This window comes from Melanostigma gelatinosum, assembly GCF_949748355.1.
Source record: "Melanostigma gelatinosum genome assembly, chromosome: 9".
In the NCBI taxonomy this organism is placed as follows: domain Eukaryota; kingdom Metazoa; phylum Chordata; class Actinopteri; order Perciformes; family Zoarcidae; genus Melanostigma; species Melanostigma gelatinosum.
The window spans coordinates 18,154,408-18,169,118 of NC_136642.1; the positions used below are offsets into that span (position 1 = coordinate 18,154,408).

At 43.4% G+C, this 14,711-nt stretch overlaps 1 protein-coding gene across 1 annotated transcript in view; it reads left to right on the forward strand.

The window, feature by feature from the left end:
* LOC306781607 (CUB and sushi domain-containing protein 3-like) overlaps positions 1-14,711 on the forward strand; it is a gene marked incomplete at both ends in the record, with an annotated part of 193,213 nt that overhangs the window by 141,952 nt on the left and 36,550 nt on the right. The window contains 9 exons of the mRNA XM_079274535.1: positions 3,086-3,274; positions 3,683-3,841; positions 5,070-5,258; positions 7,583-7,768; positions 8,562-8,756; positions 9,505-9,678; positions 11,164-11,337; positions 11,979-12,152; positions 14,090-14,275. Of these exons, the coding sequence (XP_079130661.1) occupies positions 3,086-3,274; positions 3,683-3,841; positions 5,070-5,258; positions 7,583-7,768; positions 8,562-8,756; positions 9,505-9,678; positions 11,164-11,337; positions 11,979-12,152; positions 14,090-14,275 (1,626 nt within the window). The remainder of the gene's footprint in view (positions 1-3,085; positions 3,275-3,682; positions 3,842-5,069; positions 5,259-7,582; positions 7,769-8,561; positions 8,757-9,504; positions 9,679-11,163; positions 11,338-11,978; positions 12,153-14,089; positions 14,276-14,711) is intronic.

Consider the following 14,711-nt stretch of genomic DNA (forward strand, 5'->3'; position numbering starts at 1 on the left):
ATCGAATCGGCATGGTTAGTACTATTGTAGGACGTCTGGGTTAGTAATTCGTTGTTTGACATTTTTATGGATCACCTCATTATTGTAGTCAAGAATTCATTACATTTCCTTGTGTTGGATATGTTATGTCCTTGTGCCACCTTTAGCACGAAACAAATTGCTCTCCTTGGGACATATAAAATTGAACTTAATTTGAGTTGACCTGCTGTTCACATCCAAGAGACTGCTACAGTAAGCTTGTAAAGCTTGTACATTTCACCCCCAAATGCCCCTGGTCTTTAAGACATGTCCCTCAGCTCTCTGTTCCTATGAGGGAGGTTATGCGGTAGCTTTGATCAAGGATAGAGCCACAATTGAGTTGACTGCTGTGTTCGCTTGGCAAACCATCTGCCACATTGATGTTGAGTCCGATCCATTGAATGTTTTCATATTGGTCTTCACGTTCTCATTGATGTTCATGTAACAGAAAATCGAATGAAAATCGAATGAAAAACAAAATGTCTGCTCTAATTTCTTCTTTACCATACTTACGTGAGCTTTATTGTAAGATTCCCTGTAGCCGCCATGACATTGTCATTCCGTACGCACAGTGTGCTGAGTGAAAGAATAAACAATTGGTGGTTTGCACAAGTAATTACGAGAGACACGTCTTGCAATGTTTGCAAGATTTAACAAATGCCAGATCTTTTCAAACACATCATTTTGGCATGCGCTCCCATTGCAAATCTCCGTACAATACTATATGTACCTGAATGTAATTCACCATCTGAGGATGGTTGGTTATTATACGTGTTCACTTGTTGATGCGGATCAAATTGAATTGGATAAACTGTTTTAACAGTTTAATTAAAAATGTGATATTTTCTTTATTTTCTTGAAATGTTAATTTATTGAATTAATCTGCCTAATACTTAAGCTACGATATTTATAATACAGTATTTGAGCCAGTATGATGATTACAGCACTCTGGCTGCCTTACATTTCTGTGACACTAAGGTACAGAGGTCTACATTCGTGTATTAGCCAAATCACCATGTGAATACATTGTAAGCCTCACTCTGCTTTCAGAGGAGCATCCTCCCCTGATTATGGTCCCCTAAAAGCCCTTCTTCATAAAGTAGCAGTATTGAGGTGTCTGAAACAGTTTTAAGCCTCTCGTGATTCATGTTTTAAATCTCTGCACCTAAAGTTTGAGGCAAAGCAGTTTAAGCCACGACTGTGCGTACTGGATAGAGGTATGTTTGTTGCCTGGCAACGTTGGCTTATTAAACAAGCATTGGGGGCTCAATTATTTAAAAAAGGAACTCTTGCCAGATAGATGGCTCTACGTGCAGTGCATACAATCCTATCAAGCGAGTCTATTTCATGTACATCTCAAAGCCGTCCAATGAGGTAAAGTGCTGCAGGGAACGGGAATCTGTTTCGTGTCAAAACATTCCTTTTTTTGTTGTTTTCTTCCAGAGTTGCTAACCTTAGTGTCATTATGTGTATCAAAATGATATATAAAAGAAATGAGCAATTTGTAGGAGCAATTACTTTAAAATGTTGCGTATCTGGTTAAAGCTGGATTTGTGCTGGCTCTGTGACCGGTTGTCCCCCTGGCGTCAGTAGAAGCAGAAGCTCCTGCTGACGACAGAACTGAGGAAGCAGCCGTCCCAATTGATGTAACTGCACCAACTGAAGACCTCATTCTGAACTCCGTCGTATCGCCAGTGAGACTCGTAACTCTCTCACTGAAATCCAGCACCGCAGCAAAATCAAGTCGCTCAACTGTGTGGAAAAGCCGATTCCGACTCCTTTTTGGAAAAGTGTGGAATTAATAAAAGAACGTTTGAATGACTAACAGTGAAAGTAACTGTAAAATTAAAACTGAAACAAGCTACAAATGACAGCCTGACCACTGACCACTGACCTCACTCATTACCACCCACCACTGTGCAGTGTGCCCTTGTGACAGCAGTGCTCGCAATGTGCCGAAAGGCTTTGAGGTGGCGTGACTCGGAAATCCTATTTTTCCTTTGTGTGTTTTGGCCTCGTGGCCTTGTGGTGCAATATGTGAATATGCATTTTAATCATTGTGTCAAAAGTGTAAATTCATGAACAGATTCAGCCTGCACATCTTCTTCAGTATATGCACATTTCAGAGCATTGAATTAATGAAGAGCTCATCAGGTAATTCTTTGGTCGTGAAGAAACATTGCTATTTTATTTTAGATCACTGTGATCATTTATTTTCTGAACAATTCCAGTTGAGATTTATTGCCTCTCTAATGAATACTGTTACGCTTTTCTTGTATTATTTTTAAAAAAACCTTTCTATTCTATCATTTTCTCGGTTGTTTGAGGTAATGTTATGATGATTGACCTCTGTTCCCACAGAGGTCCTGGTGTATTGTGTGAGTTATCCTTTTTAGCCAAAGGCTATTCTAGCCTCCGCAGTGACTCGCCAGCGGGAATATGCATACTGCTCTGTGTAACAATTCTTTCCCTGTAACTTTCTTTCTTGATATATGTCCGATTGTTTCCAGTGACCTTTTCATTTGGAACAGTTGTTCGCATTAACCTTTTATATGCGTCATGTTTCTTCACTAGTGGCCCAGAAGAGAGACTTCTGTTGCCAGCAGAGAAGGAAAGGAAAGAAACAGAACTGTCATTATTTCAGACATGCCAGCCTACAGGAAATAAAGGGAATGCTCTGAGCCGATACACATGAACTCTCGCACACACACACACACACACACACACACATATCATTTTTCCATACAAAGTTAGCTGTCTCACCTACTGAGTATTATTGTTTTGATAGATTGATATCGGGGGAGGGGGGCTGGTGACAACAGCAGACTCACCAGCTCAGCCTTTAGGTGCAATATCAGTCTGGCTGAAATGTAATTGTTCCAGCACTAGTTATTTTCTCAGTGTAATTTCTCCTGTCACAGTGGAGCGTTCCTGTCTTTCCTCCCCTCAGCTCATCTTGCCTCTTCTCTTATTGTGCCTTCCATCCCCTCTCCTATAACTCTTTTTCGTATGCGTTCTGCCGCCACTCTGTTTTCATCTCCCTCTCTGTCGTTTTTCCTCCTCCCAGTCCAATGTCCAGCCCACGAGGTGCGTTTCGACTCAACGGGGGTGATCTTGAGTCCAGGCTACCCCGATAGCTACCCCAATCTCCAGATGTGCTCCTGGCTGATCAACGTGGAGAAGGGTTACAACATGACTCTGCACTTTGAACTCTTCCAGACAGAGAAGGAGTTCGACATCTTGGAAATATTTGATGGTGGGTTCTGCTGGAATTTTGAGGTTTGGGGTCTATGGTAAAAATGCTACTTAGCTGAAATTATTCATGCATCCGTCTTGTTAAGAACTGAGTGCTTTTCAGTAATACATTCATACTCATGAATACTCTTACATATATCTTTTATGCTCTGCTATATGCAGCATCCATGTGCCACGAGCCATGTGTTCAGTAAAATAAACGTTACTCTTTGGTTGACGCCATGATTGTCATTTAGAAATGTCATGGATATTAGGTCTGGTGTGGTCATAAGCGTGTATCTGTAATTATTGCTTTTTATATATACAAAATGATAGATGCACCTTCATGTCTGTCTACAATAAAACTTGTCTTCGACACAGATTTTTGTTTCTGGGAAATTGAGTGCGCGTGTGTCGCATCTGTGTTCAGGTCCCAACATCTACAGCCAGAGCCTGGCCTCGCTCAGCGGTGACATGGAAACTCCCTTCAGCCTGACCACCACTGGCCACCAGCTGCTGCTGCGCTGGTCCTCTGATCACGGCACCAACCGACGCGGCTTCCACATCAGATACGTGGGTGAGTATCAAAGTATGTATCCAGCTTATAATCATATTATCTTTTTATTAGAGCTATTTGAATATATCTCGTCTCTAAACTACAGTATGGTGATAAAAGTCATGGCTTTACAACTCATTGTAAGCACTGTGTAGAGACACTTCATCTGAACGAGGGATAACACCACAGTAGGGGCAAATGTTCATTGAACCTTTCGCCGCTGCAGCGACTGCATATACAATGTGAGCCCATCATTTTCATCAGAGTGTGCTGTGATGGCTCCGTGGTATTATTTGTTGAGTTTTTAATGTCAGTTAATTTACAAAAATACTTGGAATTTCCACGGAAACGATAATGGATCACAATAGGAGATGTTTTCTCACACAAAAACCACGAGGCAGGAGGACAGTCACTGGAAGACTTCCATGCTGATTTGCAGTCCTTAATTGAAAAAGGTTTTAAATTCTTAATTGTCTCTTTAATAAAGCAACTGGTGCTAAGCAAGAGTATCATCGGGCCTCTTCTTCCATTTGAAATGCATCAATAGTTATGAAAAAGCACAAAAGACATTTATTTTTCATGTTATGGCACTCCATTATATTTAATATACCAGTGTTACTTTGAAAGCAGGTCGGTGTGATGAATTTTGTAGTGAAAACTCCTCTTTGACTTGATTGACTTGAACAGGAGCTGCCCTAAACCCCAGCGTGTGCTATCACATGCTATCTCCCAGTCATGCTGATTTGAAAGAAGGTTCGACAGCATTTGTGAAGCACACAGCCCTCCCTCGGATTGTCTGTCCCGTCGGCTATTCAGTGCTCATATTCTGGAAATCGAATTTACCTTTTCTGTGTTGGATTGGCTGTAAGATGAGGGAAAGGGAAGGCTGTGGAACAAATAACTGCAGGATGCACCGGTATTGCATGTGTTAAATCAAATTAAACATGTCCGTGCCCATAGTCCAGTAATAATGTGATTTTGAGGACTTCTTTTGCGGTGTGGCACATCGCCCGAGTGAGTGCTAACTAGATGTGACACTCCTCGGGCATCTTCCTTCATTATCTTTCTGCATTTAAAATGGAGCCTTATACTGCAACTAAAATGTTCACCTGAGTCTTTCTCCAGAGGAGGTTTGTTAATGCCTCTCATCCTTCTCTCTCTTTTTTTCCTGTAAACATCTGCTTGTGTGTTCTCTATTCCCTTTCCTTGCCTTCATTCTCACCTACTCTCCCCTGTTCCTTTATTCCTCAATCTATTGCAGCGATGTACTGCAGTACGCCAGACTCCCCACAACACGGCTTCGTAGTGAGCCAGACCGGGGGTCATCTGAACAGCATGGTGCGCTGGGCCTGCGACAGGGGGTACAAGCTGATTGGAAAGGGCACGGCTGTGTGTAAGAAGACCACCTATGGCTACTACGCCTGGGATGCGCCAGTTCCCGCATGTCAAGGTGAGCACATCTGCCCTGGCAGCCTTTTTATTTCCAACTTGAGCCTGCCTCTCGCCCTGTTCTTCACTGCCTCTGCACCCCGGTGCTCAGCAGGCTGGCGTACAGGCAGGCGCTTAAGGCACCGGAGTGTCTCAGCCCAAGCCCTGTTTTTATGTTGTTAGCAGCTGAACTGAGTCCCGCCTGATTGAGAGCCAGTAGCCCGTCAGGTGGAAAGGAAACGGAAATCAATCCTCCCTTTCGTCTGTCAATTTCCACTTCTTCAAATGACTTTTGGCTAACTTCCCATTAGCATGCAGTGTCTGCTGCTGTTGGGTCTCACTCGACTAATTGGGTTCTTTGATGCGCACATGTGAAATGTGTGCATTTACGTGCGCATGATTGCATGCACTAGCAGAAACACACACACACACACATTCACAGAGCAGCAAACAGCAGCAGATGGTGTGCTCAATTGCATTTCAGCGTGATGCTTTGAAATCAAAATATGTATGTCATGTACTATAAAATCATTTCAAAAAAACTTCACACCTGTGATTGATTCCGTCATTTTGGTAATTGCACCTAGCTTTTCAAAAGTACCTAACCCCACCGTGGCTGCAACTGAACTAATATATTCATGTAGACGCTGTCCATCTGCTAGATGGTGGAGATTACATTACAGTATGTTCAACCCTGTGTATGATAATGTACAGTAAATGAATCCATCATTGCTCATGCCTCTCAAAGAGCAAGAGCAATGACCTCAAATAAGGTTGCAGGCCCACTGACCCTATACGCTTAGGAAGATAATTCATCTTTCTATCATTGAAACTTTCCATCGGCAGTGTGGAAAAATGTTCAGTTTAGCTTGTGATTAACATCTGTTAGATTGTGACTTAGCAGCACTCTTAAATGAATGTTGATTGATTCTCTCATGGGGTGGTGAGGGGCAATGTCTTGGCTTCAGGCCATTCTGGCATATTATACCTTTGATGTTTCTCAGTATGCAGCTACCAGTGCTGCTCCATTTTATCATGTGTGTGTTTGCATAACTGTTCCCGTTTAGTCTGGCCCTGCAGATGTTGGTTTCCCCGCTCTACTCTCTCGGTCTGACTTGGCTCGGATGATAAACACCTTGAAACCTACTATCTTGAGCTTTCTGTCTGGTTTAAGCTCTGAGGCCACAGTAACCCAGATTCACTCTGTGTAGGGGCAAGGACACACAGTGCTGTGTGGGAGTCTTTGTGTGTGTGAGTGCGTCATAGGAAGAGTCACTGTTTTCAAATTGCCCACTGACACGATAATCATCCCAGATATTTCACTGGAAATTTCACTAACTTGGTTGAACATGTATTGGTAAAGAAGCTAACATTCTTACATGACAAATATGCTAAAACCTTAGAAGAAGAAAGGATAACATCCCTCTCTGCGGTGTGTTAGACTACTTCCACCCTCAAGGGGCCAGCCCTATATAGAATACATAGACTGCATGGATTTCTCTAGTTGGTGAAATGTCACGAGCAGTTTTTTGGATTCAATGACCTCTAATAATTACAGTAAGCAAAGGACTTGGTTAAGTGTTGGCATTACTCAAGCACGCCAGCATCATTAATATAAATGCATTGGGTGGGTGGAAACACTTGTGTTTTTTCGTGAATCGTTGTCTGTGGTGGTAGGCGTACTGTTTTGATTTCCGGCGGAACGTCCTGGAAGAGACTTCTTGACTTGTCGTAGCAGGAAAAGCACAGGTGCAACTCATTTGGTCAATGATGGCTCGGTTCCATTAAGTCGTCCAGTGGGCCAGCACGCACAAACACCAGAGATATGGCACTGGCTCAACTAAATCGAATGCAGTCATTATTCATGTTACGAATAACACCTGTGCGTTCCCTGCTGTGACATGCCAAAGTGTTTGCCGAGAGAGAGAGAGAGAGAGAGAGAGAGAGAGAGAGAGAGAGAGAGATAAGTCTGTTGTCGTACTTCTGCAGACGCGTTCAATGTCAAAGTTGAGCAAATCATTTAATTTTGGGTTTGTACTGATTTTAATTGTAACCACTTGAAAGGAAAATAACAAAGTAACACAGAGCTGCTCATGTGAATTACATAACTAACAATTGACATTGTTGTGTACCACAAAGGGGTTGCACACTCCCTAAACGCTTGTGGAAGTACACACGTGTATTTAACACTTGCTCACAAAAATGGGAGCGTTTATGCGCTTATACATACCGTTTAAAAGAGCACGCACCTGCGTTTGTCAGGCGTCCCTCTGTAAATCTCTCCAGTATGTGTCTTGTACTGCACACAAACATGTGTGTTGACAACCGTCCTCCCGCCGCCTACAGCTGTGTCATGCGGTGTGCCCACTGCACCAGTGAACGGAGGTGTGCTCGCCACTGATTACTCCGTCGGCACACGGGTGACCTACTTCTGCAACAGCGGCTACCGGCTCTCCTCCAAAGAGCTGACGACCACAGTCTGCCAGTCGGACGGCACCTGGAGCAACCACAACAAGATACCCCGATGCATCGGTGAGTAGAGGATGTCGGGGGAGAGCAATTTAGAGAGGCAACCCATCGCGGGAGAAGTTGAGAGATGAGGATAGGGGTAAAAGTTATGGAGAAGACACTTGGTTTTGAAATAGTTTGACAGCTGTGTCGGGAGACGGAAAAAGTGAGAGTTTAAACAATTCTCAGGAGAAGTTGTGGAATATCAAACTGTTCCAACAAAACACTGCTCTGTAAAGGAAGGTGTCATGGAATATGGATTGAAGTCCCAACAGAACCAGGCGTTCTGGTTTCATTACGAAAACACTAACTTGTTGGGCATTGATGATGAGATGGATGGATGAAAAGGTGTTTTACATGCCAGTGCCACGCCTCCCAGTTTAAAAGTCAGTTTAACGAGTGATTGACAGCACTGTTTACCATTGAGACCAATGTTTATTCCCTGCTGTATGTGTCTCACAGCAAAAAGGGAAACATTGTTTTTTTTGTTAAACTCATTTGGTTTTAGAGAATGCCGATTCATCAACTGCTTTGTGTTGGAAGAACATTTGTATACAGTAACAGCAGATAAGTTTCATTTTACATTCATCTATTCAACTGATTCAAATTCAAATGTAGATTAAAGTGTTTCGTTATAACTATTTCTATTTGTTCTACACTGCTGGGTTGGTACATATGTTTACAGATTTTGACTTAGCAGTGTGTGTGTGCATGTGTGTGTGTATACACAGGGGATGAGAGACAGAAATCGAAACAGTCAGTCCATTTGGATCACTAACAATGTCCACTCCCCACCACCTTGTTTTCTTTGGCACAGTCATCATGTGCCCTAGCCTCAGCTCCTTCTCTCTGGACCACGGGAAATGGAGGATCGTCAACGGTTCGCACTACGAGTACGGAACGAAAATAATCTTTACCTGCAACCCCGGATACTACCGTGTTGGCCCCACCCACATCCAGTGCCTGGCTAATGGGGTGTGGAGCTGGAGAAGCGAAAGGCCTCGTTGTAGAAGTGAGTGACAACACATGAAATCAACACTTGCAGATTACACATTCACATAAACAATGAGCTAACCAAAAGGATTCTGTTTCGTGAAATGAAATCTCCGTTATCTCCGTTTTCTGCCATTGCATGTACTGTAATTCCACAAATGCAGTGTATATGTGTTTCATTAGTTTCATAGGAAAGATATACTTTTAGACTATTTGAATCCAAAGGTTCAATTCCCTTCTATGTCCTGCCTCGCCTCAGGCACACTAGATTCATGGGTTATGATGTTGCAGGACTTGACGAATTGAACACCTTATTCACAGCTCACCTAATTCACCGATGATGCACTTTTTTACTCTTCATTTCCTCCTGTCTCAGCCTAGGCTAGCTTTAGTTCATTGCAGCAATGGGAAGTAAAAGCTTTTCTTTGCTGCCATGGGAGCTACGTTTTGAGTAGCAAAAGAGCTGAACAGCCTGTGTAACGGCAAAAGGAGATGCCAACCAGCGTGATGAAAGATGTTGCTTCAAAGGCAAACACCATCATTATCCTCCCCACGATATAGTACAGGTCACTCTTTTATTGCATTAAGGCCGGCAAGATGGGTGTAAATGACTGCGCTCTCCCGTTGACTGAAGATTTAAGCCAACTTCCATCTCGTCTTGCGCTCTCTCTTGTTCTCTCTCACTCACTCTCCTGGTGTCTTGATCTTTCGTTCTGTGCCTCCTCCATCTCCATCCTCTTCTTACTATCGTCTTCATCTTATTGCAGTCATTTCCTGTGGGGATCTACCTACGCCTTCTAATGGGAGGAAAATTGGCACCCAAACAACCTTCGGAGCGTCAGCCATCTTCAGCTGTAACCTTGGCTACGTTTTAGCCGGATCCACAGTTAGAGAGTGTCTCCTCTCCGGCCTTTGGAGCGGGATGGAGACTCACTGCCTGGGTAAGCAGGGTCTTAATGTTCTCTTTAACTTTATAAAGGACAGCCTGGACCAGGGTCAAACGCTGCGGGTGATCTGTTCGGATGGGCTATAAGCTTTTTTTTTTTTGGGTTGGGCCAACATGCCCAGAATAAAACCAGATGGGGAAGCAGAGGGTGGCTATAATTGGTTCTGTTGCCAAGTGTGTACGGCCAATTACTACAAATATTTAGAAAGATGTCTGTTTTTTTTGTCGTCTGGTTCTGACATCGTGCTGCCGCTTTATAGTTTCCTTTCCTTTTTGGGCTGGCACAGATCAGACTGTTTCAGACATTGCAGAGAGCAAGAAGTAAAGAAATGTTTTTTTTTGCAACAAACTTAAACTGATTGAAGCATGGCGCTGTACAGTAGAGCCCCCCCCCCCGAGTCAGTGTGATTTGTTGGTAAATGGGAGAGAGCACTTATACAGCCAAGGCTGGCCTGAATCTATGAGACACTTGCCAAGCTGTACCAGCACAATTTGAGCTTGTTGTTAAGATATATAAACAAGGAAATGGGCTACAGCTTAGCTTACAACAGCTGATCTCGGCTCTGTACTGTGGAAGAAAATGAGCCATACGCAATTACTTGAGCTGCATTCAAACCCACACAGCAGCAGACTGACGGTTTTACCTTGCAGATGCAGTAGCTCGTTTATCAACGCCGTGGCTCCAGCGCTCCAAGCGCCGTTCAAGATTGGTTCAGTTCATTAAAAGAAGGGCACCTCTCTTGTTTAGTAATGTGGCTGTCGGGGTTAACATAGCCAGGGCCCTCTCGGTATAGTCGGCTACTTCAGCGCCATCTTCATACAATCTGGCTGCCCTCAAGTGGATTGTGATAATAAAATGCTCGGCTAGGTTTTTGGGTGCGCGGGTGAATTAGGGAAATCAGACTCGCAGTCAGTGGCAATTTCCCAGCTTTTAAGTGTCAGTGGAAATCTCAGCAAGATTTCTCGTCTCTGAAAGGCATTTATTGTAGCTGAAAGTAACACGATTACGTGCATGAGCGTGTTGCACACATTTTCACATGGCCCTCTGTCTACTGTCGATGAGAAAAGCTGAGTTATCACCATCAGAGAAGCTGAAGCCAATATGAATTTAGAAATGGTAATTCAGAGATAATGAGCTGGAAAAAAAACTTCCCAAATCCAATATGTTTCGTGAATACACAAACGAAATTTGTTTGCCGGCATTATTACTCCGAGACTTTTTTTTAAATCACCAGTTTCCTCATTTCATTTTACAATACAGTTGTCAAAATGCAAAGTTATTCAAACGTGACGACGCAATCAAAATTGTGTTTCTACCCGGCAACTATCGTCCATTAGTTCAGTGGACACCGCTGTGAGCTACTATTCTCAATCACGCGAGAGCTGAACTTAAGTGTTGCACCACATGAATGATTGGCTGCTGTAGTTCAATTCGGATTTCTAACAACCGAATTGTCAATACTGTGTGTTTTTCCTGCAGCCGGTCACTGTGGTCTACCGGAGCAGATCGTCAATGGGCAGGTGATCGGGGAAAACTTTGGTTATAGAGACACAGTGGTTTACCAATGCAACCCTGGATTCAGGCTCATTGGCTCCTCAGTGCGCATCTGCCAGCAGGCCCACAACTGGTCTGGACAGCTCCCAGTTTGTATCTGTAAGTACTTTAACACCAATTCTCACTGCCTCATTGACTGCAAGAGAGGTGTGCGTTGTACCGGAGTTCCTCACCGTAGACTCTTCAGATGGGAAAAGAGCTGATGGAGATGGTTGTATTTGTCGTTCCTGGATTTTAATTTGATAATTTTAACAGGTAAATGTGTATTGCAAAGAAAGGGTTAATCAACCGCGATGACTTGATTGCATTGTTAAAATAAATCAATTGATAAAACTGTTAAAGATTTAAATCACTGTTAAAAAGCTTCCTGCTCCTTCAGTTATAGAAGCGCTGAAGTCAATAGTTGACCCATATCCTCATAATGTTTCTTAATCTCCTATTGATGGGATGCGATGTGAAATGTGCCGTTTACCCTTTCCAAAATGAGATCACGTCTGGATTCATAATTACCCTATTGTCCTTTTGATGTTAATTATATGACAATTATATTCCTGTGGTAGGTGTCACTGTACGTCACCTATTGATCACGGTTATTGAATTTTCTCTCTCTCGTTCCACACACTCTATTTTTTCTCACCCCCTCCGCTTTACCTTCCCTTTGTGTCCATCCTTTCCTCTTCCATCCTCCGCTCTACCTCCTCCTCTCTGACACGTCCCTGGGTGATGCGTGTCAACTTCAGCTGTCACCTGCGGCCACCCAGGTAGCCCTATCTATGGCCGCACCACGGGCGATGGCTTCAACTACAATGATGTGGTGCGCTTCTCCTGCAACAAAGGCTACACCCTGGAAGGGCCCTCCACCGCCCAGTGCCAGGCCAACCGCCAGTGGAGCCAGCAGCCACCGACGTGCAGAGGTAAAGTCCAGCTACAGAGCTCCTGCAGAACGGATAGATGATTGGCAGCTGGACTGACTCAAAGTATCAGAAGGATGCAGATGTAACTTGACAGTTGAACGAAAAAGCTGCTTGTCTCTGCCAGCATGTTCAGCCGAGGCTCAAAACACAGACATGGCCCGGGGAGACGAAACAGACAGGGCGGGGAGCAAGAATTGCGACAAGAACTTGCAACGAACAGATTTGTCACATCCATATGCATCTCATTAACCGCCTGCAATTATCCATTTCTGAAGAGGGTACCTGTCAGTGTATCGCTACAACTAAAGGTGTGTTACTGTTTGATAACAGAAGCCACTTCTATCTAATTCTTGCTCCTGTGAAGCCGGCCAGCCCGTCAGTAGAGCAGGTAGCTGCCAGCGAGCAGAAGTAGGATCCAGCCAAAGCGTTGGAACCGAATGAAATGGCTTTTGCCGGTGCTTTGTGATGGTTCGGGAAGCAGAGGCTAGGATGAGCAGAAGAATTCGGGAGCCAGCAGATTCATCGTGATCATACAGGAATCAGCGGCCAGCGACCGCCAGCTTGCACAGGCATAGACACAGAAGCAGAACGGCTAGAGGTTGTGTCCACATATCTATTGATCTGAATGAGAAGAATCCATATCTGTTCTACTTGTCTGAGTAAAGCATTAGGCAACAACATCTGGAGCCCTTGCCTCGGGAGCAGAAGCAGGGAAACGGCAATAACGAGCTTGCAGCTGAATGTATGGAACGGGGAGAGAAAGTGGGGAGTTGTCGCTACAATTTTACTGCCAGTTGTTACCGAAAGGCTTGCTGCAGGCAGAGATTACTTTGATGGCAGAAAGCTTGGAGTACATTAAGTGGAAGACATCTTATTGAGAGTGTCAGGCTGTGTTTTAGCTGTGTCCAATTTCAGTTTGCCCAGGTAAGGCTCATTAGTGGTGCGTAACAATCAGCAGCGCTCCAGACATTTGTTTGTGTAGGACCGTAGCAGAGAACTCTTTTCTTGTGAAGTTTGACAATGATTTTGACAAGTTTGACAATGCTTTTTTCCCTGAATATATTTTCCATTTTTTCCCCCCCAAATAAAATGCAAATCGACAATAGATATGTCATGCAGAATGATGGTAGTTATTTATTTTAACAGTTCTTTGAGCGGAAAAAAAGAGCTTTTTCATATTTGCCTTTTGAAAATGCTTCTAGCTTTACAGATATGTGTTGCAGTGTGAAGCTGTGATTAGATGTAGCTACGTGTGATCTCAACTGGCTTAAACATTCTATAAGACAAGGTAACAGATCGGGAAGTAATCATTAAAACCCAATTAAAGAAAGCCTATTGAAGTGATATCCATTGTGTCTTTAATTGGTCTGCTACCTCTGGTTCTGCAATTCTTGCCAGCCTTTGCCCATTTAAAAATATCCCTCTCGGCATGGGCTTCGTTGGCAGTCAGATGTGAAGAGACACAGTTTTCATTACTGTGAATGGCACCATAGAGACGGCCCTGGTAAAAGATCAAAAGCGTAAAATCACATTAAACTGTCATGACTCCCTTTGTCCCTTTGTTTCCACTGAGATTTTCTCACAGTTAGATAGCTTTTCCGCACATTAGCATTATTGATTTAATTTAAATGTTGCTCTGAGCTTAATTTCACCCTCATTTATTTTCAGCTGTCTAAACAAGCGGTGCGGATTCAGAGACTTCTGCCTCTTAAATGGATGCTTTTTTTTCAACATTTTGTTCTTCAAGTATGCAGCTCCAGCAGTAATTTGCCTGAAATAAAATAAAAAGTCTGTCTAGCCTGGAATATCCTTGCAGTAAATACAATGTATTTGATTGCTACTTTCAGTATTCTGCCGTCTGTATTCTCCCATTATGATTAAACTAATTGAATGACTCATGATGGCATAATAATATATTTATTTTCTGTTTCTTTCAGTGGTAAACTGCACAGATCCAGGTATCCCTGCTAATTCTATCCGGGAGAGTAAGATCGAGCACGGCATCTTTACATTCGGCAGCGTGGTCTTCTACGACTGTAACCCGGGATATTACATATTCGGCTCGTCGGTGCTCACCTGCCAGCCGGTGGGCCACTGGGACAAACCTCTCCCAGAGTGCATCGGTACAGTGGCTACTTTTAATATTTCCTTTTGCGATCAACTGACAAATCACATTGTTCTCCTGTCTTTTTCTTGTACATTGTTCAGTGCGTCAGTCTATCCTCTTTTACTCCGTAATTGGTGCATTTGTGCAAAAGTGAATTAATTGAAGCAAGAGATGCAAGAGTTTCACTCTCTATTGAGTGTCCACAACCTTGTTTGTGTCCTCATTTGCTTCTAGAGTTTTAAATGGCACAAGTTGCTAAATGCTGTGGCCGAGAGCATCTGTGTAATGTTCGATGCCCCAGTGGCTTATGGTTATGTTGCACAGTGTTTAATGGAGAAACTGTCATAGGGCCAGTTGTTCAGGGTATAGCTAATGTTCCCTCAAAACCAAAACGCTGAAAATCTAGAAGAGTCTATGAAATGTAGGGGTTATCTGAGGTTTTAATGTTGCTC